Source organism: Schistocerca cancellata, chromosome 1 (genome assembly GCF_023864275.1).
Source record: "Schistocerca cancellata isolate TAMUIC-IGC-003103 chromosome 1, iqSchCanc2.1, whole genome shotgun sequence".
In the NCBI taxonomy this organism is placed as follows: Eukaryota; Metazoa; Arthropoda; class Insecta; order Orthoptera; family Acrididae; genus Schistocerca; species Schistocerca cancellata.
In genome coordinates, this window is record NC_064626.1 from 419,885,720 (window position 1) to 419,911,635 (window position 25,916).

Sequence of the window (25,916 nt, forward strand, 5' to 3'; positions counted from 1 at the left end):
GTTCAGTCTGCTGTGTGAGGTGAAACTTGATGTTTCCATGACATCAAGGGTTTGTGTTGTCACTGGCTGATAGAAGCAAACTGAGCAACTGTCATGTTGATTTAAGCTAGCATTCCATATTTGTTGGGTTTCATATTTATACTTTGGTATTATGAAAATGTGTGGTTTAAGTGATACAATAGCATTAAGGATATCTTCAAAACATGCAGTTGTTATTATGGTTTGTTGTGCTAAAGTATTGGAAATGGGATGTTGTTGGAAAAAAATGTTATCAACTATATTTAAGCGCTTAGTTTAGTAGCAACTGTAACAAAGAATTGCTTCTTATCACCAATTAAAGCACATTTTGCGTATCTTAATTCATTTGTTTATAGATGAAAGTGGTCAGACTCCCACTCAATGATGCTGTTGCCGTATTTACTCGAATCTAAGCCACACCTGAAAAATGAGACTCGAAATCAAGGAAAAAAAATTTTCCCGAATCTAAGCCGCACCTGAAATTTGAGATTCGAAATTCAAGGGTAGAGAAAAGTTTTAGGCCGCACCTCCAAATCGAAATAAAGTTGGTCCATTGTAAGATGAGATACAATTTAGGTCGAATGAATGACGATACAGCTACAGTAGTTTGGTTCGAGTTGTAAGCTTAGCAGTTAAGCTTTACCAGGTAGCCATTGCTATGCGTCAGGCGCTCCATCCATATTTATACGGGTACCCTTCCTTTTTCATGTGCTTCGTCTGGGTTGAATTGATTGCTTGTTTTTCTTTGATCTGATAAGTGCCGTTACTTTGTTATAGGTGTTTCGTCACTCTAAGCTGAAAATACATTATTGTACTGTGTCACGCATTGTTTGTCGCATTCTGATAGTGAGTGTTTACGACCTGTCGCCACTCGCTGCATGGCTTGCTTTTGTATGCACTACCGCCGCTTCCAATTGAAAATAAATAAATAAATAAATAAATAAAATCATCTCATTAGCGAAACAATGGCAAGAGACTGCAATTTGTTGTTACTTACACTGCTGCTTTCTTTGATAATGATCAACAAGAACCAAATAATAGACTGCGTGTGATAGAAGATGTTGTGAAGGAGAGTTTAGCGAAAATTTTTCTCCGTTTGAATATCTTTCCAGATGCCTCTTTAGTACATTACCTTCTGCACAGAAATTAGAGTCATCTTAGATTTAAAAATCTAGTCAGTTGTTGTGCTTCACTTCTGACTGTACCTCTAATCGGCGTAAGAATAATACTAATATAAACATGGCATGATATGTATATTCTTCCGCGATTGCTGTTGTCTCACTCTAGTTTCGTAGTTTATTAGGCAGACAGGATTTAAATGAAGTATCAGCAAACACAAAAAATACATGGCAAAATGTTTATATTCGTATTATTCTTATGATGAAGAGAATACTGCATGTGATTCACAATTTGTAAAACTTCCTATTAGCAACCATCTCTTGTCACAGGTAGGAAAAAATTCAGAACGTAGAGTTGGCCATATTGACAAACATCCCAAACAGTCTTGCCAGTCGGATTTTCGTAGTACATTGAAAGGCTGCTACATTCGAAGATGAACAATATGGAATTTGTATTTACTTCGTTGGATAATGTATGAAAATGCAGTGGTCGAAACTCGGGGCGGAGAAAACAGCTCGCCTTCCACCTTTTTTCTTTTTTTTTTTTAATTTATTTACTGACGCAGACGTTTTGGCGCCAGTATTTATCTTTGTGCCTGCAAAGCATGCTTGTGTAGCGCTACATATATTCAACGGCAAAAGTTACTTGTGGCGGCACCTACCAACATTTTACAGAACTTCCGCTTACTTTGCACTTGATTCTAAGCCGCAGGCGGTTTTTTGGATTAAAAAAAAAAAAACGGAAAAAAAGCGCAGCTTAGATTCGAGTAAATACGGTAGTTGCAGAGAAAGCAACAGTTACTAGAACTCGGGCACAAAACACTCATAGAAAGAAACAAAGTGATAACAATAATAGGACATGGGACATTTTTCACACCTGTCATTCATTCATGAAACTCTCACCATGACACACACACACACACACACACACACACACACACACACACACACACACAGAGTTTCGTTGGTAGTAATTACTAAAACGAATTTTAGCATTGATTACATTAGGCATTGCCAGTGATGGAATATATTTAAAATATGTAATCTTATGAACCATGGACCTTACCGTTGGTGGGGAGTGTTGCATGCCTCAGCGATACAGATAGCTGTACCGTAGGTGAAACCACATCGGAGGGGTATCTGTTGAGAGGCCAGACGAACGTGTGGTTCTGAAGAAGGGCAGCAGCCTTTTCAGTAGTTGCAGGGGCAACATTCTGGATGATTGACTGATCTGGCCTTGACACTAACCAAAACAGCCTTGCTGTGCTGGTACTGCGAACAGCTGAAAGCAAAGGGAAACTATGGCCGTAATTTTTCCCCAGGGCATGCAGCTTTACTGTATGGTTAAATGATGATGGCGTCCTCTTGGATAAAATATTCTGGAGGTAAAATAGTCCCCCGTTCAGACCTCCGGTCGGGTACTACTCAGGAGGACGTCGTTATCAGGAGAAAGAAAACTGGCGTTCTATGGATCAGAGTGTGGAATGTCGGATCCCTTAAGCGGGCAGGTAGGTTAGAAAATTTAAAAAGGGAAATGGATAGGTTAAAGTTAGATATAGTGGGAATTAGTGAAGTCAGTGGCAGGAGGAACAAGACTTTTGGTCTGGTGAATACAGGGTTATAAATACAAAATCAAATAGGCATAATGCAGGAGTAGGTTTAATAATGAATAGGAAAATAGGAATGCGGGTAAGCTACTACAAACAGCGTAGTGAATGCATTATTGTGACCAAGATAGATACGAAGCCCATGCATACCACATTAGTACAAGTTTATATGCCAACTAGCTTCACAGATGACGAAGAGATTGATGACATGTATAATGAGATAAAAGAAATTATTCAATAGTGAAAGGAGACGAAAATTTGTCATGGGTGACTGGAACTTGATAGTAGGAAAAGGGAGAGAGGGGGATGTAGTAGGTGAATATGGAATGGGATTAAGGAATGAAAGAGGAAGCCGCCTGGTAGAATTTTGCACAGAGCATAACTTAATGGGTAGCTTTGAGGAATGAAATAGTGAAGGCAGCAGAGGATCAAGTAGGTAAAAAGACGAGGGCTAATAGAAATCCTTGGTTAACAGAAGAAATATTGAATTTAATTGATGAAAGGAGAAAATATAAAAATGCAGTAATGAAGCAGGCAAAAAGGAATACAAACGTCTCAAAAATGAGATCGACAGGAAGTGCGAAATGGCTAAGGATGGCTTAGTGGACAAATGTAAGGATGTAGAGGCGCATATCACTAGGGGTGAGATAGATACTGCCTACAGGAAAATTAGAGACACCTTTGGAGAAAAGAGAAGCACTTGCATGAATATCAATAGCTCAGATGGAAAATCAGTTCTAAGCAAAGAAGGGAAAGCAGAAAGGTGGAAGGAGTATATAGAAGGTCTATAAAAGGGCGATGTTCTTGAGGACAATATTATAGAAATGCAAGAGAATGTAGGTGAAGATGAAATAGGAGATATGATACTGCGTGAAGAGTTTGACACAGCACTGAAAGACCTAAGTCGCAACAAGGCCCTGCGAATAGACATCATTCCCTTAGAAATACTGACAGCCTTGGGAGAGACAGGCCTCTCAAAACTCTACCATCTAGTGAGCAAGATGTACGAGACAGGCGAACTACCCTCAGACTTCAAGAAGAATATAATAATTCCAATCCCGAAGAAAGCAGGTGTTGACAGGTGTGAAAGTTACCGAACTATTAGTTTAATACGCCACGGCTGCAAAATACTAACACAAATTCATTATAGACGAATGGAAAAACTTGCAGAGGCCGACCTCGGGGAAGATCAGTTTGCATTCCGTAGAAATGTTGGAACACGTGAAGCAATACTGACCCTACGACTTGAAAATAGATTAAGGAAAGGCAAACCTATGTTTCTAGCATTTGTAGACTTAGAGAAAGCTTTTGACAATGTTGACTGGAATACTCTCTTTCAAATTCTGAAGGTGGCAGGGGTAAAATACAGGTAACGAAAGGCTATTTACAATTTGTACAGAAACCAGATGGCTATTATAACAGTAGAGGGGCATGAAAGGGAAGCAGCGGTTGGGAAGGGAGTAAGACAGGGTTGTAGCCTATCCCCGATGTTATTCAATCTGTATATTGAGCAATCAGTGAAGGAAACAAAAGAAAAATTCGGAGTAGGAATTAAAATCCATGGAGAAGAAATTAAAGCTTTGAGCTTCGCCGATGACATTGTAATTCTGTCAGAGACAGCAAAGGACTTGGGAAGAGCAGTTGAATGGAATGGACAGTGTCTTGAAAGGAGGATATAAGATGAACATCAACAAAAGCAAGACAAGGGTAATGGAATGTAGTCAAGTTATCTCGGGTGATGCTGGGGGAATTAGATTAGGAAATGAGACACTTAAAGTAGTAAAGGAGTTTTGCTATTTGGGGAGCCAAATAACTGATGATGGTCGAAGTAGAGAGGATATAAAATGTAGACTGGAAATGGCAAGGAAAGCATTTCTGAAGAAGAGGAATTTGTTAACATCGAGTATAGATTTAAGTGTCAGGAAGTCGTTTCTGAAAGTATTTGTATGGAGTGTAGCCATGTATGGAAGTGAAACGTGGGTAACTAATGATGAAGTATTGAATAAGATTGGGGAGAAGAGAAGTTTGTGGCACAACTTGACTAGAAGAAGGGCTCGGTTGGTAGGACATCTGAGGCATCAAGGGATCACCAATTTAGTATTGGAGGGCAGCGTGGAGGGTAAAAATTGTAGAGGGAGACCAAGAGATGAATACACCAAGCAGATTCAGAAGGATGTAGGTTGCAGCAGGTACTGGGAGATGAAGCGGCTTGCACAGGATAGATTAGCATGGAGAGCTGCATCAAACCAGTCTCTGGACTGAAGACCATAACAACAACGACATCAGAAATAGATTGCTTAATGGGTTACTAAAAGTTAATTTTCTTTCATTGTGAAACCTGCTACAGTGATACAATATATGTATTTAATTGAATGAAATATATTGTATGAAAAAAAACTGCATTATTATGAGGCCAAAGATGAATACTTGAGGTATTACTAATTTTTAATGCAGTTGCAGACACAGTCATACAAAAAAATTAATTAGTAGCAGTAATTAATACTTCACTGTAAGAAGTCTTCACTGTTTGACATAAATGGCCTGTTTTCAGCAAGATTTATAAGGTAGGGTTCTATAATTGTGTCCCTGCCAATTTCTCTGCTGTAATCTTCATGCTGCAGTTTTTCTGTATGCCCCATGCAAGCTGCCCATGCAGATATTGAGATGCTGTCTATTGCCTTGTGTGTAAGTCTCTCAACATCTGCAATTCTAAATACAGCTTCGTGAATATCGTCTTAATGACCCCCAAACTAATAGCATAGGCTTCAGCTGTCTGCTCCTGGCATTTGGTAACAGTGCAACAAGTGCCTTGTACCATAGTGGATTCAGTGGAAAACTGTCTTTTGAAGTATTGATACACACGAAATATTCTTCCTCTTGTTCATTTGTGCAACACATGGTGTAATTTCTTACCATCATTTATAATGAACAGTATGAGGGCAAAATAATCACTCGGCATGGAACGCTATGACTGAAATAAACCGCATGCTTTAAGAACATAGATTGCCACGTGCAGAATGAAGCCAAGAATGTCGCTGATGCTCGATTGGCTGAGAGTCACGTTGTACATTTCCGCATGCTTCTGTGTACCTGACCTTGACCCACCTTTATAGCTGGACTCCGTTTTAGTAAACTGAGAGACATTTGCTAGCTCATTTCTAGAGCAGATGGATTTGCCTATGCCAGAAACAAAAAAACTATTTACAACAGTATCAAAACACTAATACTAAACATCAGTTAATTACATGTTAAAGCATAATATAGAGACATACTTAACAGCGAAGTTTCAGCCACTCTTTTCATTCATTTTGCTGTAAGCAGCAGAATCGTGTGGGAGTTGGTAAGGACACCATTAGGCTCGTAACGGCTGTACTCTATAGAAGCTATGCTCCCGCGCCCCTACTACATAGAGCTAACTGGCATTCGCAAGTCGAAGCCTTAAGACTACAATCTACCTGTTCAAAAAAAGTAACTTGGTATTAACAATTCCAGAAATGTTGACCGTTATTATTCATGTGTGAAACATTCAAAATGTGTCCTGATAATTTGTTATGTAATATGTAGCCGCAGCTGATTTTAGGCATCATGCTTTAACCTCTTACTGTTGTAGAATCAACATGGGATGTCCTGAAAGAATGTGTCATAGCACAATCTCATGAGAAATTAGGCACTACAAAACCCAGTTGACATAAAATTGATTGCCAGACAGGGCCATGGGCTTATAGTTGAAGAAAGCTGTGTGTTTTAAAAGGTAGCAATATCAAAAGTTTCTTTCTTCAAATACAGATGAAATTGGAAGGATTACTGGGAAATTAGGAGTGTAGCAAAGAAAACATTTGTGACAGCAAAATTAGGCCACTTCAGCAAAGTTCGTGATAAACTTGGAAACATCAACTAGAGAGTAAGAAATCTACATACTTGCGAAGCAGTGTCGGCAGCAGACAGAGAGAAATTTTGTGGAATCAGTGATGAAGAAGACAAACTTGCGTTCAGTAGGAAGTAAACAGCGAAGCAGTGGTGGCAATATTTTGGAAAATTTGCCTTGAGGGATTTCCAAGTGCTCCAATTCCAGTGTTGCGGCATCTGTGCAGGGTCCCATTAGACTACACCCATCGCCAAGGATGAGGTTGTTGAGGGGGGGGGATGGAAAATGGAAAGGCAATGTAACCAGATGATTGACCCGCAAATCTGTGAAAATTAAAGCATTGGTATTTGGCTGAATGGTTATCAGATTTCGCCAACAAAATTGTCAAAGAGGGAACAATTGTAGCTGATCCGACATGTAATCAAACAGTTCCAGTTTTAAGCAGAAGGGTAGTCTAGCTGAATGCAGCAACTATCACCCAGTACGGCTTCTATCACTCACAGTGAAGGTCTTTGAATGCATCACTGATAAAAGGATCTGACTAATAGGGTGATCAGACATTTCTGCCATGATCCGAAGAGCCAGGTACAATAAGCTGCTGGATTATTAGGCGATTTTTCAGTTTTGGTTGGAGTATCTTAGGGACCTTCTCTTTTGCCTCCTTTTCATCATAGTCGTGGCTACAGTCACAAGATATCTACAGGAAACTGCACCTTGGATGTTACTGTAAGCTGGTGATGTGCTGTTGTCCTGTAAACACAAGACTGACCTGTCAAGTGAAAGCTTGAAATGATCAGCGTGTGGAAGTAGATTTGTTACTGTACATAAAGAAAATACAGTACCACATCACAGATCTAAATTACTTGGATACCGTCGGAATTAGTGATGCTGACCTCCCAGCAGCAAGGACTTTGTAAGTACATAGGCTCCACATTTGCTGCTGATGGAAATCTCTGGAGAAACCTCTTACTGCCGGAGTAGCTTGTGGTTCAAGTGGTGTTCTGTGAACTCTGCACTCTGTGACAGGAAGATTCCAGACAGGCTCAAGTCAAAAGTATACAGATCTGTAATCTGTTTAGTTCCATTTTATGGTGCTGAATGATGGCCTTTAACAAAAGAAGTGGGATGACAGCTTGCCGCCATGGAAATATAAATGCTCAAGTGGACATCTATATCAATACTGCACATTCATGCCACAAATGGCGAAGTTTGTGATTTATATGGAGTAGTACCAATGATAGGAAAGATGAGAGAAAGCAGTGTGCAATGTAAGAGCATGTTCTTAGAACATATGCAACAACAGTGGCAAAGAATGGTTTTAGTTGAGCGTAAATGGTAAACAGCCATTAGGAACACGTAGACAGTGATGGCTTTGACACGCCTCACGAATATATCAAGGTGTGAGGTGGCCAGCATCCTGATTGGATGCAAGATCAGATAAAATCGCGACAGAACCAAAAATGCAGATCCTGCCATAATGTGTGACAAATGCTGTAGAAGAGGAGAAGGGAGAAGAAGAATAAGATTACAAAATGAAAGGAAGTTTTTGTTTCTTCAGACTCAGGGCCAGAAACAAAGGAGATGAAATAAACTATTTATCAGTAAAAATTGCCAGTCAACCATAAGTTGAAGGTGAATGCAAAATTGTGAGAAAATAAGTAAGAAGTTGAGAATCACATTTCAGGACCTTTGTTCGACATTGACGCCTCTTTGGCAATGTGTGATTGTTTTGAAGTGACAGGTCTAAGCCACTCTTTCTGTACACAAGATATGATGAGAAAGATTGCTTTTAAGCATGAGGTACTCGTTTAGGGGCTTGCTCTAAATCTTCAGACTAATTTGTCTGCATTCATGTAGTCTCATATCTGGTTAAGTGCAGTAAATGTATTCAGTTCTAAATTGCAATTGGTTCAATAATTTTATTAGCTCATATATACTCATTCCACCTCTGCTTGTTTCTTTTATCTTACCTATTAACTCGATATTCATCATAACACTAGATTCTAATGCAGTCTAGCGCTTTTTCAGAAATAAGCTTCTTAATAAGAGTTACATTTAATGTGTGATAGGCAACGGAACCCTTGCCGGATGATGATGAGGAGTTTGAACTACCGGAAGAAGTGCAGCCATTCCTTCAAGAGACACCATTGTACACAGACAACACAGCAAATGGTATTGCTCTCTTGTGGGCACCACGACCATTTAATATACGATCAGGTAATATTAATTTCTAGTCGGGTTTCAAGAAGCTGTCAAAAACTGTTCTGTGACTTACTTTCCCTAATGGATTAAAATTTAAATTAAATAATTACAATATTTATTAGCAACTACAGACTAGTTTCACTGAAATTTATTATATAATTTGCAGGAAGAACACGTAGAGCAATTGATGTGCCTTTGGTTAAATCGTGGTATCGTGAACATTGCCCACCAGGACAACCAGTAAAAGTCAGAGTCAGTTACCAGAAGTTATTGAAATACTTTGTACTCAATGCTTTGAAGCATCGACCACCAAAACCACAAAAGAAAAGGCAAGATAATCCTTATCCGTAAAAACCATTTTCATTTTAGCATTAGCCTTTTTTTAACCTTTGACAGAAACAAGCTTGTTTTTAGTAATGGTGACAACCACTGTATTACTTTCATTTTATCACATAAATCTCATAACAGTGTTTTTAGATTTTTACAGCCCATCGTATTGAGAAAGTTTTATTGTTGAAAAGATCTAGTCATAATCACCATATTTTGAGGTATTGGAAGTTAATCCATCGTAGAGCTAATTTTGTGTGTGTGTGTGTGTGTGTGTGTGTGTGTGTGTGTGTGTGTGTGTGTGAGAGAGAGAGAGAGAGAGAGAGAGAGAGAGAGAGTCAGTCTTACATTGCTTGGACATCAATATGCAGCAAAATATGTAAGGTTGATATGTTTTCTTTCCACCTTTTCTGTAAATGGGGTTAGATGTTTCAATTGTATGTACTTGTTTCAGTAATTAGTGTGTATGTAAATCTTACTTTTATAGACATGGAACAGTTAAATTGATACTTTTACTAAACAACTTTTCACTGTGAAAATGCTAGCAATATTGTTTGATTAACGTATTTCTGTTCCCGTACCTCGTTTTTCAGATATCTGTTCAGATCCTTCAAGTCCACAAAATTCTTTCAGACAACAACACTTGATTGGGTTGAAGCTGGTTTACAAGTTTGTCGCCAGGGATATAATATGCTCAACCTCCTAATCCACCGAAAAAATCTGAACTATCTTCACTTGGATTATAATTTCAATCTCAAACCTGTCAAAACATTGACGACAAAAGAGAGAAAAAAGTCCAGATTCGGAAATGGTAAGTGTGTGAAATGAAGGCAGCACTAACGTTTTATTACTTTGTAATATGTTGCAGTTAAGCTGGCTATCTTATATTTTTTAATGGTAGTAAAAACATCTGTGCCTTTGAAGTTTTTTGTGTGTTTGTTTGTTTACAGCATTCCATTTATGCCGAGAAATACTAAGGTTGACTAAATTGATAGTGGACTCTCACGTTCAATATCGTCTAAATAATGTTGATGCATTCCAGTTGGCGGATGGCATACAATACATATTTGCACATGTTGGGCAGTTAACGGGAATGTACAGGTATAAATATAAACTCATGAGACAAATAAGGATGTGTAAAGACTTGAAACATCTGATCTACTACAGGTTCAACACTGTAAGTTCCACTTCTCTTATATTGTATATTTATTAGTGAAGTGTCATCTTTTCTGTTGTGTGGATTTAAAATGTACAGTGGCTGTAAAATAGTAGAAAGTTTTGCTGTATTATAACAGTGTGATTACATCATACAATACAGTGATCGTAGTGACATAGTCTCTAACAATAAATGACTGTGATAAACTAGACTTCAGTAGAATTTACAAGCAGAAAAGTCTTAACCATCAAAAACAGTATTCCTTCAAGTAGCAACAGAGGCAAGGGAAAGAGATATGAAGTGCTGGGAGGGTGGGTGGATGGGTGGGAAAATTAATCTGATTTGACTATGGCAATTAGGGAGACTCTCATATATGAAGCATTCTCCTTTATGTTGTCAGATATATATCTTCAGGAGCATTTATGTGTGTCAAAAGTATCAAATTTCAACATACAAGATACATACAATAATTGAACTACACGAAAAAATGGAAATTAATTACAAACTACAGTGTGCACAAACTTTGTTCAACATGTTTACATCATTACAGATATTTGGATTTAGGTTATGACATGTTCGATATGCATACCATCATTGGCGATGATGTGAAAATTCTGCAGGACTCACTGAAGTGTTGAAACATTGATGCTGTCAATGACCTCCTGCATGGCTGTTTTCAGATCAGCAATGGTTTTTGGGGTTATTGTTGTACATCTTTTCTTTAATGTAGCCCCACAAGGAGGAGTCTCGTGTGTTCAGGTCCGGAGAATATGGCGGCAAATCGAGGCCAATGCCAGTGACCTCTAGGTACACCAGAGCCAGAATGCGGTCCCCGAACTGCACCTCTAGAACATCAAACACAGCCCTACTTCAATGGGGTCAAGCTACATCTTGTCGAAATTAGGTTCACTTTGGATAGTTGGGGATGAAATCATCTTCCATAGCCTTCATGTACCATTTGGTAGTCACTGTTCCATCAAGGAATATCGCACCGATTATTCCATGATGGGACATTGCACACCACACTCACCCATTGAGGGTGAAGAGACTAATTGATTGTAAAATGCCGATGACCAGTATCCCAAATGCACCAATTTTGCTCATTGGAGAACCCATACAAATTAAAGTGGGCTTAGTCGCTAAACCAGACCATATGTGCATACTAATAGCCCTGTGGCCAACCGTGCAGTTTGAACATCCTAGCGCAAACCGTTCACAAGTTAAGACGATTTTCTTTTGTATAGTTCAATAATTGTCACCCTGTACATGTAAATACATAATAGCACTTGTCAACTAATTGCCAGTTTAAAATTTAAAGACAATGTTACATCTTGTAGGAGTAGTCTGAAGTGCTACTTGTATTCCATTAAATGTCTTTAAGAATGTAAACAAGACAATATGCCGTCTCCCCCCCCCCCCCCCCCCCCCCTTCCCTATTACTTCTCAATTCAGTGTTACTGTGCAAATATAGTGTGGGAAATAATTACTTGTGTTCTGGTGTATTTTGAAATGACCATGATTATACAATTTATAACTAAAGAAGAAAATATAAAAGTATGTTAATTACCTTATTTTTTCAGAAATTATAAGGCATAATAGTATGTAAGTACTCACAAATCTTGCAATGCTTCGCAGTTGCTAAATATATATGGGAGTTGGATACACATCCTAATCCCCTTGTTCCTGATCTCTCTGTCCATCTCCTCTTCTCCCCTGTTTCCATTTATCTCCACCTTACCCCACCCCCTACCTCTATCAGCTCCTCACCTCCCTTCCATTTCCCTTTCCTCCTTCCCCCGACCTTGAGCCTTGTTTATTGTTGTAGCCAATGAAACCCTGATTGGAAATTGAAGTTCCCTAAAAATAAATGCATGAATTGGTTGGGACCATTGTTATATGGGTATGAGAGACCTCTCCTACTGTTGGGTCTATGCAGATAATAGTATCAGTGGCAATATTTCACGTAGTTTTAAATGTAAAGAGAAAAAATTTATAGCCTAAGTACATCTGAATGTTTATTAGTGTGTTGTATAAAATTTTGAAGTCAGTCAGTCAAGAACTTTTTGAGACTTTTGCTAAAAATTTTCCATAGCCTCTGTCTGCCCTAAAGTTTATTAAAATGTCACAAAAAAATTGAAATAAATTGGGCAAGAACTTTGCAAGATTTGTGCTAACAATGTGATGTAAGTAGCTTATATTCATTCCAACCTTTATTAGAGTATTGTGTAAAAATATAAATTAAATCAGTAAGAAAATATTTGATTCCCTGTGGTATACATATTTATGTGTCATATGTGTTGTAAACATATAGCCTATGTTCATCCATTAATTTACTTTTCATTAGCAATCAAAAATTGGTTGGCAGTGGAATGGGTCACTTTAATTACAAACAACACACAGTGCTCTTAAAACTGCAACACATTAGCTTCCATGCAGTGTCATGGAAACTGGGCCTATAGTCTGATGTAGTGCATTTTTATTGCGTCATGCAATGTTCTAGAATTATCCAGAAAGTGAGTTTACTTAGACTTCTAAATATATTGGAAAATATACAATAATGATGTAACCACTTCTTAAAATATTTTGTCATTGGGGGTGTTTGTGTGGGCTCAACTTTCATATTCGTATTTTAAAAATATGCTGCTTGTGGTTGCCATTGCTGTTTGATTTCCATTTGCACCTCTTTATTGATATGAAAGTGCTAATTTCATGTTTATGCTATGATGAGTAGCGTAGGGGTCCTGAAATCAGCCGTTCTGTGGGCTGACATTTCATTTGGTTGTGGAGTAATGTATCTGAGATCATTTCTGCAGCCATATGGATTGGACTGACGCTAAGCTGAGCTGAAAATTGTACAAAATACAGTTACCATAGACTACAAAGAACACTGTAATGTATTTATTATTTAGCAAAAAAAAATTTGTCATGTTCAGTTGACAGTTTCAGTGTCATTATTAACGTCTTCTTGCCTTTGAAAAGCCACACTCATCACTTTATCTGATATAGGCACTGTTGATAGAAAGCAAAGAGCCTTAGTGAAGTTAAAAACCCTTTTGGAATTGTTTAGGCTGGTGAAGGACTGTACACATGTAGGAATTGCATTTTATCAAACATACCCTAGAGTTGCATTCTCCTTGTGAAGGCTGTATTGGGAGTGTATCGACTTCTGTAATGGTGGATAATGTGAGGTTGCCGGCTGCTGTTAGGGCATTTTTGACTTAGAGGCACAAATGTTGTGTGGACTGATTTGTGGCACAAGAGTATGCGTTTATATTATGACAGTCAGTAGATGAAGCTGGTAACTATGTAAATGTTCACCTCAATCAATTTATTGAAATTTTCTGGATTTCAAACCAGTGTTTTGCACACCTTCCATTCAAATTTCATCACCCTGGTGGGATGTCTAATGTACTGGTAATCAAGAGCTGGTCTTTTACATGCATCAGGATTTGGACACACTACAGAAAAGGGGGTGTAATTCCATGCTCATAATGTGCTACTGCATCTTTTCATCTGCAGCAACATTATCACAAAAGACTGAAAATAGCCAATGAACTCATAGGCACCCCCTTCTCATTGCAAGTCCTGTTGTTTTTAGGGTGTTTGGGAAGCTTACTTTGTGGGTAACATGTGCAAAACTAACTATTTAGATTAACCTTAAAGATACAAGTGGGTAATAAAGTTGAAGAATTTGTGGCTCATGTCTTTCCACTCCAAGGTAGGTACTAAATGTAACAAATTAGATAGAAGTTTAGAACCAGAGAAATAAAAAGCAGGAATAAAGAAAATCTATTTTCCAGTGGAGACGTGTTAAAGGTGACACAATGACACAATACTGGGGGTGTTTTAATGAGATATTTATAACATAAAGTTTCTTGAATGAAAATGTATTGATGGAGAGAAGTATTATATGAAATTTCCAAAGAGATTAAAACTGCATACTGGATAGGACTTTATTTTTATGTTCTTACATAAAACTGTAGCTGAGGTTCCTGACCTACCTTCACAGCTTCAGTTTTGCCGGCTTTTCTCTCCTAATGAAGCTGTGGGGGGAATATCACGAGTATTAACTGGATTGCTCAGTCATGTGAATATAGCTCATGAAAGCCAAGATTTTGGTTTCAAGTCTCAATCCAGTCAGCAGGAATTTTCTACAGTGTACTATCTTTTGCAGAGTGGAAGATTCATTCTAGAAGTAAATTTTCTAATTATGATTGAAATAAAAAAAATATTTTATACAATGATATGTGATAGTATTTTATGTTCACTATTTTTGTTACTTAACATTCTTATATTGAACTTGAGTGAGAACTTTTCTGTACATTGCCAATGATGACATGAACAGATTACAGAATACAGGCTAAAATGTCAGCTTGTAACCCAACTCAGCTGGTTTGAGAATCATCTCCCCTGGTTGGATAGATATTTACACTGCTGAGGCACTGTTATTTAGTTGTTGCAAGTTTACGGCGCTTATAGTTAGTGTGTTGTAAATATTACAGTTCATACTCAGCTACAAAAAAGATTAATGTGTGTTTGTATATTTTAAAATTTTACAGGGTCCTGTTGGGAAGGGACCTGGATGTGGATTTTGGGCACCAGGATGGCGTGTATGGTTGTTCTTTATGCGTGGTATAACACCTCTGCTGGAGCGTTGGTTGGGAAACCTGCTCTCCAGGCAGTTCGAGGGTAGACATTCTAAAGGTGTTGCCAAAACTGTCACAAAGCAGAGAGTTGAAAGCCACTTTGATCTCGAACTACGTGCATCTGTGAGTTCTTTGTCTACTTCCTGTTATTATTATTATTATTATTATTATTATTGCTATGATGAGTAGCGTAGGGGTCCGGAATTCAGCTGTTCTGTGGGCTGACATTTCATTTGGTTGTGCAGAAGTGCATCTGAGATTGTTTCTGCAGCCATTTGGAGTGGACTGACGCTAAGCTGAGCTGATATTGTGTGAAATACAGCTATCATAGAAAACAAAGAAGACTCTTTAATCATAAAGTGAATATTCTGTTGAATGGTAGAAAGTTAGGATTTGTTTTTAATAAGTTGTATTATTTCTGAGCTCATGACTGGCAGGTTCTTTAATGTTAAAATCCTTGATGGCTTGTGGAGTAAATATTTGTGTAGATAAATGCATCACAGTGTGATTCAGAGTAATTTGTCATTGTAGTTCTGCCAAGGAGTTATTAAAATCCGGGTTTTTCATAAACTGAAGTGTTTGGCATCTAGAGAAATAATCATATTGATATCTTGTATATGATAATTACAGCAATTTATTAATGGTATGCATGTTTATAATGTCTTCTTTTGTGCAAACTACCTCATTTTTTCCTGTAAATTTAAAGTATAATCTATATTCTTTAAGAATAAACCTTGTTTCACAAAGCGCCTAGTATCCAGCGCACGTTGGTCTCTGGATTATTCATATGATCTTGAAATGCACCCCTGTTGATTTTCTTTTTTTAACATTTTTGAGCACATTCTAAATTGATTTCTGAATGAATCAGAAGTTGATTTTTCAGTGCATGCACAGTATACGTGATGCGTGTGCCAGAGGAATCCCAGTTTCATCTAGAAATAAACTTTCCTGCAGACAAAAGGGGATGGGGCTATATGAGTTGAGCGGAATAAAGCTGAATGGGTGAATGCCAATCACTGTTTGTCATGTGGTTGACTGCATTTGCGAATGATCAGCTTTCTTATAACTACTAGCGAAATCCATATATTCAGACTACCAGAGTGGAAATAAACGACAAACAAGAATAACATATCTACGTATTTTCTTTTTGGTGTATCCAAGAAAATGAAATTTTGACAGAAAAGATTTGGCCAGATCGCTATACTAGTAAGGGTCAATTGCACAGTCCCCGGCTAGCAGCCGCTTAAGTTTAGTTCTGGGAGTAGTGCGGGAAATGCGTTGTATGAAAACGTAATAACGCCTAACTGGAGAATAAATGCGGAATAACTAAACCGGTGATTGTGGCAGGATTAGTGAAGTTAACCAGCGAATAAGTCTTGACACTGGCAGGAATAGTTACTGAATTAGTGATGACAAGATTGTTTGTTAGAATGAGGAAGTAGAAGAAACGAGGACATCACACAAATTATCGAAGAATGTGATGATTCCAAATTTATACAAAAATTTCATACTACTACTTTTCGATATCATGCTTGGGTTCTGGAGCATACGAATAAAATGTGAAAGTATTTCCTAACATAAAGATTTTTGCTTTTAATAAGCCTAATAGGCATTTGATATTGGTACTTCGTGAATTATATTCTGTCATGCTATGAAAATGATCATTTGTGCCAAAACAATCTCGTTTATTTGGCGTGTGTTACAATTGCTGCAATATTAGACAGGCCTGCTTTGTTTCATCTAGCAGACAGTGACAGAATAGACGTAATCAAATCGAGAAATCGCACCAGTCTTGGGGTACTATTCGTATATGGCGCTCTCTGGCAATTGCTGAAATTGACCTATTTCTAACAGGTTGAGGGGAAAGTATTTTGAATGGTAGTTTGAAAAGTGTTGAGCACAGTTTACATGACGACATTGGGTTGTGCCACTTGTTGCATGGAATGAGTTACATGCAAATGGTTTCATATATGACCGTAGATATGGCGATACCTGTACACACTTCAGTTTTGTCATTTTGTGAGTTCCTGAGTCATGTCTGAAATGAAAATTTCAGCAATTGCATGTTGCGCTAGTTGTGATAGAGTTAAAGCTTATAGTGTACAATTGCTGCATACTAAAAAATAAGAAACTTGTTCTGATTCGTGACTGGGTGAAGAAAAGATGTCAGCTCTGTTGCTCAGCAACCTTGCTGAAATAATTTATAATTGAAGACCCAAGAAGTTCTTTTAATTATCGTAAAATGTCACCAGAACTGTTCATGTTTCTTCTAAAGAGAGTTAATCGTGCCATGAGGAAAAATACTGTAATGCCTGAAGCACTGTCACCAGAACTGAAATTACATATCACATTGCCTGCATTACAATCGAGAATACTCAGCATGCTAGAAGATGCAGTTTTAGTTGGTGGTGATGCTTTTTCATCAACACCAATAATTATTAACATAACAGCAATAATTATTTGAGGCAGGCTGCATTAAGAAGAGAATGGTTTTCAAACTACTATCTTGAAGATAGATCTGTAGTGGCAATATTTCAAAATTCAAACATATGCAAATGGGGAGCACTGCTGCGACATTTTGAATAAATGAATATTGAATAAAGAATGCAGCTTCTTGATTTATGTAGCCTTCCCTGCTGTCAACAAAAATTGTTTTAAAAAAAGTCAGCCAACTAGAACGATGGGATTTTAAGTCTTGTAGACAAGAGCATTTCAACAGCTGGAATTGTATTTGCTTGTATTTTTCTTAATTCAGTTATATATGTGCTCCTAATTGAATAAATTTTTCCCTGCAGCTGAGATATTGTGAAACCATCTATTTTCTGATCGCACATGATGGTCTCAGGATGTTGCTTATTTTTGTAATCAGCATTGCTGAAATCCCACAGACACCTATGCAAAGCATACATATAAAAAAAGTGAACATTATTGTCCGTTCCCCACTTCGTATTTCAGTTTGTCCACACACTATGAACACACGTAACCTCAAAATTCGTGCAACTAGTGTCGCCAAAGCTGGAACAATCCGAAAGTGTTTAGTTTCACCAACAAGTTGGGCAAACCTGCGGCACATATGTGCAGTGGCCGGCAGTGCAGTTGCCTGCAACCTAGTGTCGTAGTGTAAACTAGGCTTAAGTTACGAAGTAAGTTTCCTTTTAAGCAAGATGAACTATGTGCAAGAATGTAGGATGAATTTTGTGTTACAGAGCGTCTGACTCTCATTCAAAAATAAACTCTTCAAGGACGAGACGTTTAGAAGAATTTCGAGCCCAGAAGATCAGACATTTATGTTGTTATTAAACATTTTACTGGCACATTTGTCATGTATCTTAAAGTGTAACACGCAAAAAAGATCAACATTATACGTGAAAGCTTAGTTTCTCTTGCAGCTTATTAATCTATAGGTAGTGGGGAGCGAGCGTAAAATTATGACGATAAATAATCACTTGCACTCCGGTCGCTTACTATGAATACTTTTATTCTCGGTGCATATACACAATGCATGTAGCATAGAGCGTGTACTACAGAGAAATGATCTGGCAAAGATACAGTTGTTCTCGCTGTGATAGGGTAGCGATATTATTGAGGGGTGAGCCAGTGGTTCTACGTCTCCACAAATCTTCAAGACCAATATTATACGTGAAATCTTCTCTTTTCGTATACCAACTGTATATTAATGTAAACCATTAATTTTTCTTATTTGTGTGTTCACGCTACTTGACAGTGATGTTGTTATTGGCTGACTGAATCATGTGTTATATACTCTGAATATCAGCTGGTGAGATCACATGGCATTAGCTGTGACTGGCTTACAAAAGCGCATTGCAATCTCGATTTCAATCTTTCAGAAAGTAACATGTGGTGTCTGGTGGAATTCACATTTATACTTTCATAATCCGAGAAATTCTATGCCGCTGTATAAAACCATAGCCGTTCAAAGGACTGATAACTCTTACAGTCCCGAGGTAAAGTGTACTGTCACTTAACATGGAAAAAGTGTATTTTCAAGGTGAAAAGGTGAAAGGATGTCAATGATATGATTTGCTGATGACATTGCAATCCTGAGTGAGAGTGAAGAAGAATTACATGATCTGCTGAACGGAATGAACAGTCTAATGAGTATAGAGTATGGACTGAGAGTAAATTGAAGAAAGATGAAGGTAGTGAGAAGTAGTAGAAATGAGAACATCTAGAAACTTGAACATCAGTATTGATGGTCACGAAGCAGATGAAGTTAAGGAATTCTGCTATCTAGGCAGTAAAATAACCAATGACAGACTGAGCAAGGAGGACATCAAAAGCAGACTAGCAGTGCAAATATTGGCCTTAATTTGAGGAAGAAATTTCTGAGAATGTACGCCTGGAGTACAGCATTGTATGGTAGTGAAACATGAACTGTGGGAAAAGTGGAACACAAGAGAGAGTTGAAGCATTTGAGATGTGGTGCTACAGATGAATGTTGAAAATTATGTTGACTGATAAGGTAAGGAATGATGAGGTTCCACGCAGAATTGAAAGGAAAGGAATATGTGGAAAACACTGATAAAGAGAAGGGACAGGATGATAGGACATTGGTTAAGACAGGGATTCCCAATCTTTTCACCTGTGGACCCCTTCTTCAGTCAAAAATCCATGGTGGACCCCTAGTCAGTCAAGAGCACAGTAACTTTAAATTTCAGAGTGAAACCCATAGGAACTGAAAGCTGAAAGCTTCTTAAGTGCTATGTTTCCAATCCCCCCCCCCCCCGAAGTATCAATAATCTTTGGTTTAAAGATCAATCAATGTCACGTCCAAACTGTTTGCTGTTGACAAGCTGCCCCTTGTGGTCTGTTCACTTCTACTGTTTGGCTACTGTTGTGTAAGGAGCATGCATATTTCATAACAGTCGTGTGTGTGTGTGTGTTTTTGGTGAAATCCGAAGAAAAATGTTCAAATGTATGTAAAGTCTATGGGACTTAACTGCTGAGGTCATCAGTCCCTAGTCTTACACACTAATAACCTAAGTTTAACTTCCACTAAGGACAAAACACACACACACACACACACACACACACACACACACAGTTTAGTGCATTGGAAATTGAACCATTTCCTTCGTATTTCAAAATATGTATTTATGAATATAATAGAGGGAAACATTCCACGTGGGAAAATATATTTAAAAAGAAAGATGATGAGACTTACCAAACAAAAGCGCTGGCAGGTCGATAGACACACAAACAAACACAAACATACACACAGAATTCAAGCTTTCGCAACAAACTGTTGCCTCATCAGGAAAGAGGGAAGGAGAAGGAAAGACAAAAGGATATGGGTTTTAAGGGAGAGGGTAAGGAGTCATTCCAATCCCGGAGCGGAAAGACTTACCTTAGGGGGAAAAAAGGACAGGTATACACTCGCACACACACACATATCCATCCGCATATACCAAACTATCCATATGCGGATGGATATGTGTGTGTGTGTGCGAGTGTATACCTGTCCTTTTTTTCCCCCTAAGGTAAGTCTTTCCGCTCCCGGGATTGGAATGACTCCTTACCCTCTCCCTTAAAACCCATATCCTTTTGTCTTTCCTTCTCCTTCCCTCTTTCCTGATGAGGCAACAGTTTGTTGCGAAAGCTTGAATTCTGTGTGTATGTTTGTGTTTGTTTGTGTGTCTATCGACCTGCCAGCGCTTTTGTTTGGTAAGTCTCATCATCTTTCTTTTTAAATAAAATATGTATTTATATTTAAATAACTATTGCATGCTTACATATACCAGCAAATTCTTATTGCTGCTGTATTTTATATTAGATTTTGAAAGTTATATTACACTTGTATAGTTATTTTTATTTATTTATTTAATTTTTTAATTCCCCCCCCCCCCCCCCCCCCACCTTAATCGGCGCCAGTAGATTGTATCAAGTTAAATGTAAACATCACAAGCTGTACCTATAACTTTGACATGTAACCTATGGTTATTTATCACTGAAGATATATGTGGCTCTAGCATATGACACATTGTCAAGTTACGTTCCAAACTTGACAGTGCAGTGCTGTACACCGGAGCTACATATGTGCACGGTGATAAACAACCATGAACTCTAGTTTGAAATTTTATACATACGATATTCACCACTGAAAAAATTTCAAAAGTTCTGCCAGATGATAACCTCAAGGTTGTCAAGGCTGGAACAAGTTGAAAAATAATAAAACTAAGAAATTAATGGCTTGTGGTTTTGCTTTTTAAAAATCCAACAGAATTTCTTTTATGAAAGCTGGTAGCTGTGTGGCATAATTTTAAGGTTATTTAAATGCAATGTTATAACTGTTAATGCTTTTTTTTTACTTCACTCAGGTGATGCACGATATTGTTGACATGATGCCTGAAGGAATTAAGCAGAATAAAGCCAGAACCATACTTCAGCATCTGTCAGAAGCATGGAGATGTTGGAAGGCCAATATACCATGGAAGGTCAGTTAATATGACAAACTTAATCTGCCATTATTCAGAATGAATGACAGTCATTTTTGGGGAAGGGTTCCTTGCAAAGAAGTTTGTAATGAAAGCAGTGTGTGATGCTCCATCTAGAACCTCTCTGCTCAACTGGGCATTCTGATTACAGCCTCACACTACATTTCTCTCATGAGATGTTTGTTTGTCAACACTCACAGTTCTAAAATTAACATTCATAAAGAAAATACTAGAAAGAGAAATGACTTAACAGTTCAAGGTGTTTATAAATGAATATCGGGGTTTTAACGCTTTATAATATTTATTATTCTAAATTTACAGTTATAAATGATATGTCAAATGAAAGAGCAACTCACAGTTTTTCCAAGAACCATATGAATGTTCAATGTGAGCACCATTTGTCACACGGCACACATCAAGTCTATAGCAGAGTTCTTCCCAAACGTTGATAAGTGACTGTAGCAACAGCTGCTTCAATCCGGTTTCTTAATTCAGGGAGGTCTGCTGGTAGTGGAGGCACGTACACGCGATCTTGATGAAGCCCCAAAGGAAAAAGTCGCATGGCGTTAGGTCGGGTGAACGTGGAGGCCATGCAAAGCAAGCCCTGTCATTGGGCCTCTTGCGGCCTATCCAGCACTTGGGCACAGTGAAGTTCAACCAATGTGTAGTGGATTGTAGCGGAAACATTGCATGCTGCGCATGCGTACTGGTGCCAAACACAACTGTTTGAGTTGCTCTTTCATGTGACATATCATTTATAACTGTAAGTTTAATGTAATAAATATTATAAAGCATTAAAACCCCGATATTCATTTATAAACACCCTGTATTTATCACATAGTTTTGTTGTAATACAGAAAGGAGTGACACATCCAGCCATGAAAATGCAGTTGAACATTAACAACAGTAGGTTGTAGTGCAAGATCCACTATGAGTCACAGTTGAAGTTGATTTATTTGAGACATGACTGTTTTCAGGTTGGAGCCCATCTTCAGGTAATTATACATTCATTTACCTGTTTCCATATTCAGTGTTGGAGTTCAGCGTGTAATAAAAGCCAGATTACAGTTTGTTGATTAAATACACACAACTGAAAGAACAAAAAGTGTCGAAATAATTTGTTGAAAATGTTAGCATACTTGTATATAAGTGGAGTATCCAAATTGTTGTTACACATTCGTCACATTTTTTACTATATTCCTTTTTATGAACGTTTTTGTTAGAAGTGAAATAATAGTGTGGCAGTTCTAGCAGTTCAGTGAGGGAATGTATCCCAGCCTTTGATAATTTTTTTTATGCTATAATGGAGTGTTTTTAATTATCTGAATTTTGTCATGAATAGGTTTGTTGGTGTAGAAGTTTATTATGTCCATGGAAGCAAATTTTGCACTCTCTGGTAATGGTATGTCTTTGTTATCATCTATAAAATCATAGCTATCTTCATTTCATAAGTATAAAAAATACTGTGAATGTCTTTAAGCTTCCCAGCAACAAAATACGCAGGACCATTTATTGAGTTTATCATATGATGTAGAGGACAAACTGGTTTATGGATTTTTGGCTGCAAACATGCATTTAGTGCAGCTCAGTTCATGACAAGGCGTTGTAGGACACTGAAGTCAGATGACAGGAAATCATAAAATTTCACTAGTTTCTTTAGCTGGGCTTGAAATTTGGGTATGGAGTTAATCTGTTTTTCATGTGTATTGTTTATGTAAAAATTCCAGAGTTTTGCTGATATATTAAATGTAAATAACTGCTGAGTTCCCTTCATCAGCTTTCATTGCCAGAGCTTTATTTGGGGATAGTTTTCTATTAATATTCCTGAGCAGTTTGGAGTCAGTTTTTTCACAGTTGTGTTTTTTTTTTTTTTTTGTTTTGTAGATTTTTGTGTGTGATATTCTTAATTTTAAGAGAATACTAATCTGCTCATACTGTTCATTTTAGCTGAGCCACGTGCCACTTTAGAGCAGACAGTTAAATTCTTGATACTGTTATTATTGAGCAGCAGTAGTGGTATATTTTGTTTGAGACCTTTCTCAAGTAACTCAGATTTATCTTTCTTAAATGTGATGTTGGCGGAGTTTTATCACCCTGTCATAGAAAATTTGTTCTGGTTGTTGTCTTTCATCAGAATTGAAAGCAAGTAATTTCTGATTATGTCTAGTTAGCACAACTAATGGTTCTTTGCTCACCTGCTTGCTAATTTTATCTAGAGTATACATGAATTGTGTGTGTGTGTGTGTCTCAACGAGTTGCTTAGTGTGAAATGCAGCCTGACTATTTGCTTGGTAAAGGAAACTCTGCTTTTGTGTAATGAGATTTGAGTCAGATAATTTCACATATTGTAATAAATGAGAAGCACCAGTTTGCTTTTGTTTTACAATATTACTTTTATTGTTAACCAGTTTTCGGCTTAAAAGGCCATCTTCAGACATTCACACTTTGTCTTTGCAATTTTAGCTGAGCGAGTGTGGTTCCTAACATTAATTTTAATGTAATTAAGTATTACTTTAGACAAAAGACAGTTTTTGCTAAATTTGATTGTTTGAATGGTTATAATCATCTTGATTTTAATGTTCTGAAAACAGTGACAGTTCATAATGCCTGGCTAGGCAACATTAAGTGAATTTTATCCATAATGCGTCTTGTTGAACTTCATGATTGTTCCTGTATAGGGTGTAGAATAATTGAAGGTGATTTGTTTAAGAGACAAATGATGTCAGGCTTGTGCTCATCTTCAGATGATTACACGTTCATTTTCAAGTTTCCACATTCATTACATGATATTGACTAAATGGACCCAAGTGAAAGAATTTGAACCACTTGCAGTTTGGCACAAGCCTGAAACGAGTGTGTCTTAAATAAATTGCATTCAGTTGTGATGAATAGTAGATCGTATTCTACATCCTATAAAGAAACAGGGTTAAGGATAAAATTCACTTAAACAACAGTGTTTCTTATTCTTTATTACACTCATGTATATAGTAATCGTGCTGGTATATTTTAAATTTGAAAAGTTTACTATAATTGTAAAACTTACTTACTCCACATCAGAAGGACCTTGTCATAGTTATAATACATGGAACATGCAAATAACTGAATAGAAAAGTTTCAATTTACTTTTTTGATGCTGGCTAAAATATTTGTAACAATGTTGTTGTTAATTGTGTGTTTTCCGATATCTTTCAAAATAACAAGTGCTGAGATCAACTGACTGTTACATTATTTATAAAATATATTTTTTTCTTCTAGGTTCCTGGGCTTCCTACACCAATTGAGAATATGATTTTACGTTATGTTAAAATGAAAGCTGACTGGTGGACTAATACTGCACATTACAATAGAGAACGTATTAGGCGTGGAGCTACAGTTGATAAAACAGTTTGTAAAAAGAATCTTGGTAGACTTACAAGACTTTACTTAAAAGCTGAACAAGAAAGACAACACAACTATCTGAAGGTGAATGCATTTTCCACTTTCCTTATTATAATTCCAACATTTTATAACACTTTTTAATTCACTTAATTACATTTTAGGATGGGCCATACATCTCTCCTGAGGAAGCTGTTGCTATATACACAACAACAGTGCACTGGTTAGAGTCCCGAAGATTTGCACCAATTCCATTTCCACCATTGTCATACAAACACGATACAAAGCTGCTGATATTGTCTCTTGAAAGGTTGAAGGAAGCTTACAGGTAATTCATAACTTTTTATAGAATTGTCTAAATACATGTTCAATAGTCAAAATTGTCAGTGTTATTACAATAATTATAGTATGTTTTAACAAACTTTCTGCAAGCGGGAAAGCTAGAGAATGCAAAACAGAGATGAAAAGGAACAATTAGATGCCCTCAGTTTGTGTGAAATGAGATGGGGAGATAGAAAGTGGAGATTATAAACTCTTGTACTCAGGGGAAATCAAGAGTGGTGAAAACGGAGTAGGAATATTAATAGGGCAAAAGTTGAAAAATAAGGTAATGAAGGTACAATATATTGATGGAAGGCTGTTGATGATACGACTGAAGGGTAGTTCAAAAGATTTGGTGTTAATACAGGTATATATGCCAACCAGCCAGCATAGAGATGGGGAAGTCGAAGAATATTATGAGAAAATACAAGAACTCATCAGTAAAGAAAATAGAAATGCCTGCATTATCATCATGGGGGACTGGAATGCAGTGGTGGGCGAAGGAAGAGATGAAAATGCAGTAGGAAAATTTGGATTAGGAATAAGAAATGAGAGAGGTGAATGACTAATTAGTGTCTATAGAGAAAGTTGATTGACAGTGGGTAACACAATATTTGAACGCCACAAAAGGAGACGTTACACATGGATATCAAATTTGAATAGGGAAAGATATCAGTTGGACTACATCCTGATACAAAAAAAGGTTTAGGAACTGTTTGAAGAAAAGCTTATCCAAGAGCGGATATAAATTCAGACCACAACCTAGTAATGGGAGAAATAGAAGTGAAGTTGAAAAAAAGTCTGGAGAGGTAAAGCAAAGGAAAGA

The 25,916-nt window shown here is 37.4% G+C and overlaps 1 protein-coding gene across 1 annotated transcript in view; it reads left to right on the plus strand.

Moving 5' to 3' along the window:
- The window catches only part of LOC126175960 (pre-mRNA-processing-splicing factor 8), a 102,814-nt gene that overhangs the window by 13,740 nt on the left and 63,158 nt on the right, over nt 1-25,916 (plus strand). Inside the window, exons 9-16 of the mRNA XM_049923050.1 lie at nt 8,678-8,825; nt 8,977-9,139; nt 9,731-9,948; nt 10,088-10,314; nt 14,853-15,062; nt 21,278-21,394; nt 24,650-24,856; nt 24,934-25,097. Of these exons, the coding sequence (XP_049779007.1) occupies nt 8,678-8,825; nt 8,977-9,139; nt 9,731-9,948; nt 10,088-10,314; nt 14,853-15,062; nt 21,278-21,394; nt 24,650-24,856; nt 24,934-25,097 (1,454 nt within the window). The remainder of the gene's footprint in view (nt 1-8,677; nt 8,826-8,976; nt 9,140-9,730; nt 9,949-10,087; nt 10,315-14,852; nt 15,063-21,277; nt 21,395-24,649; nt 24,857-24,933; nt 25,098-25,916) is intronic.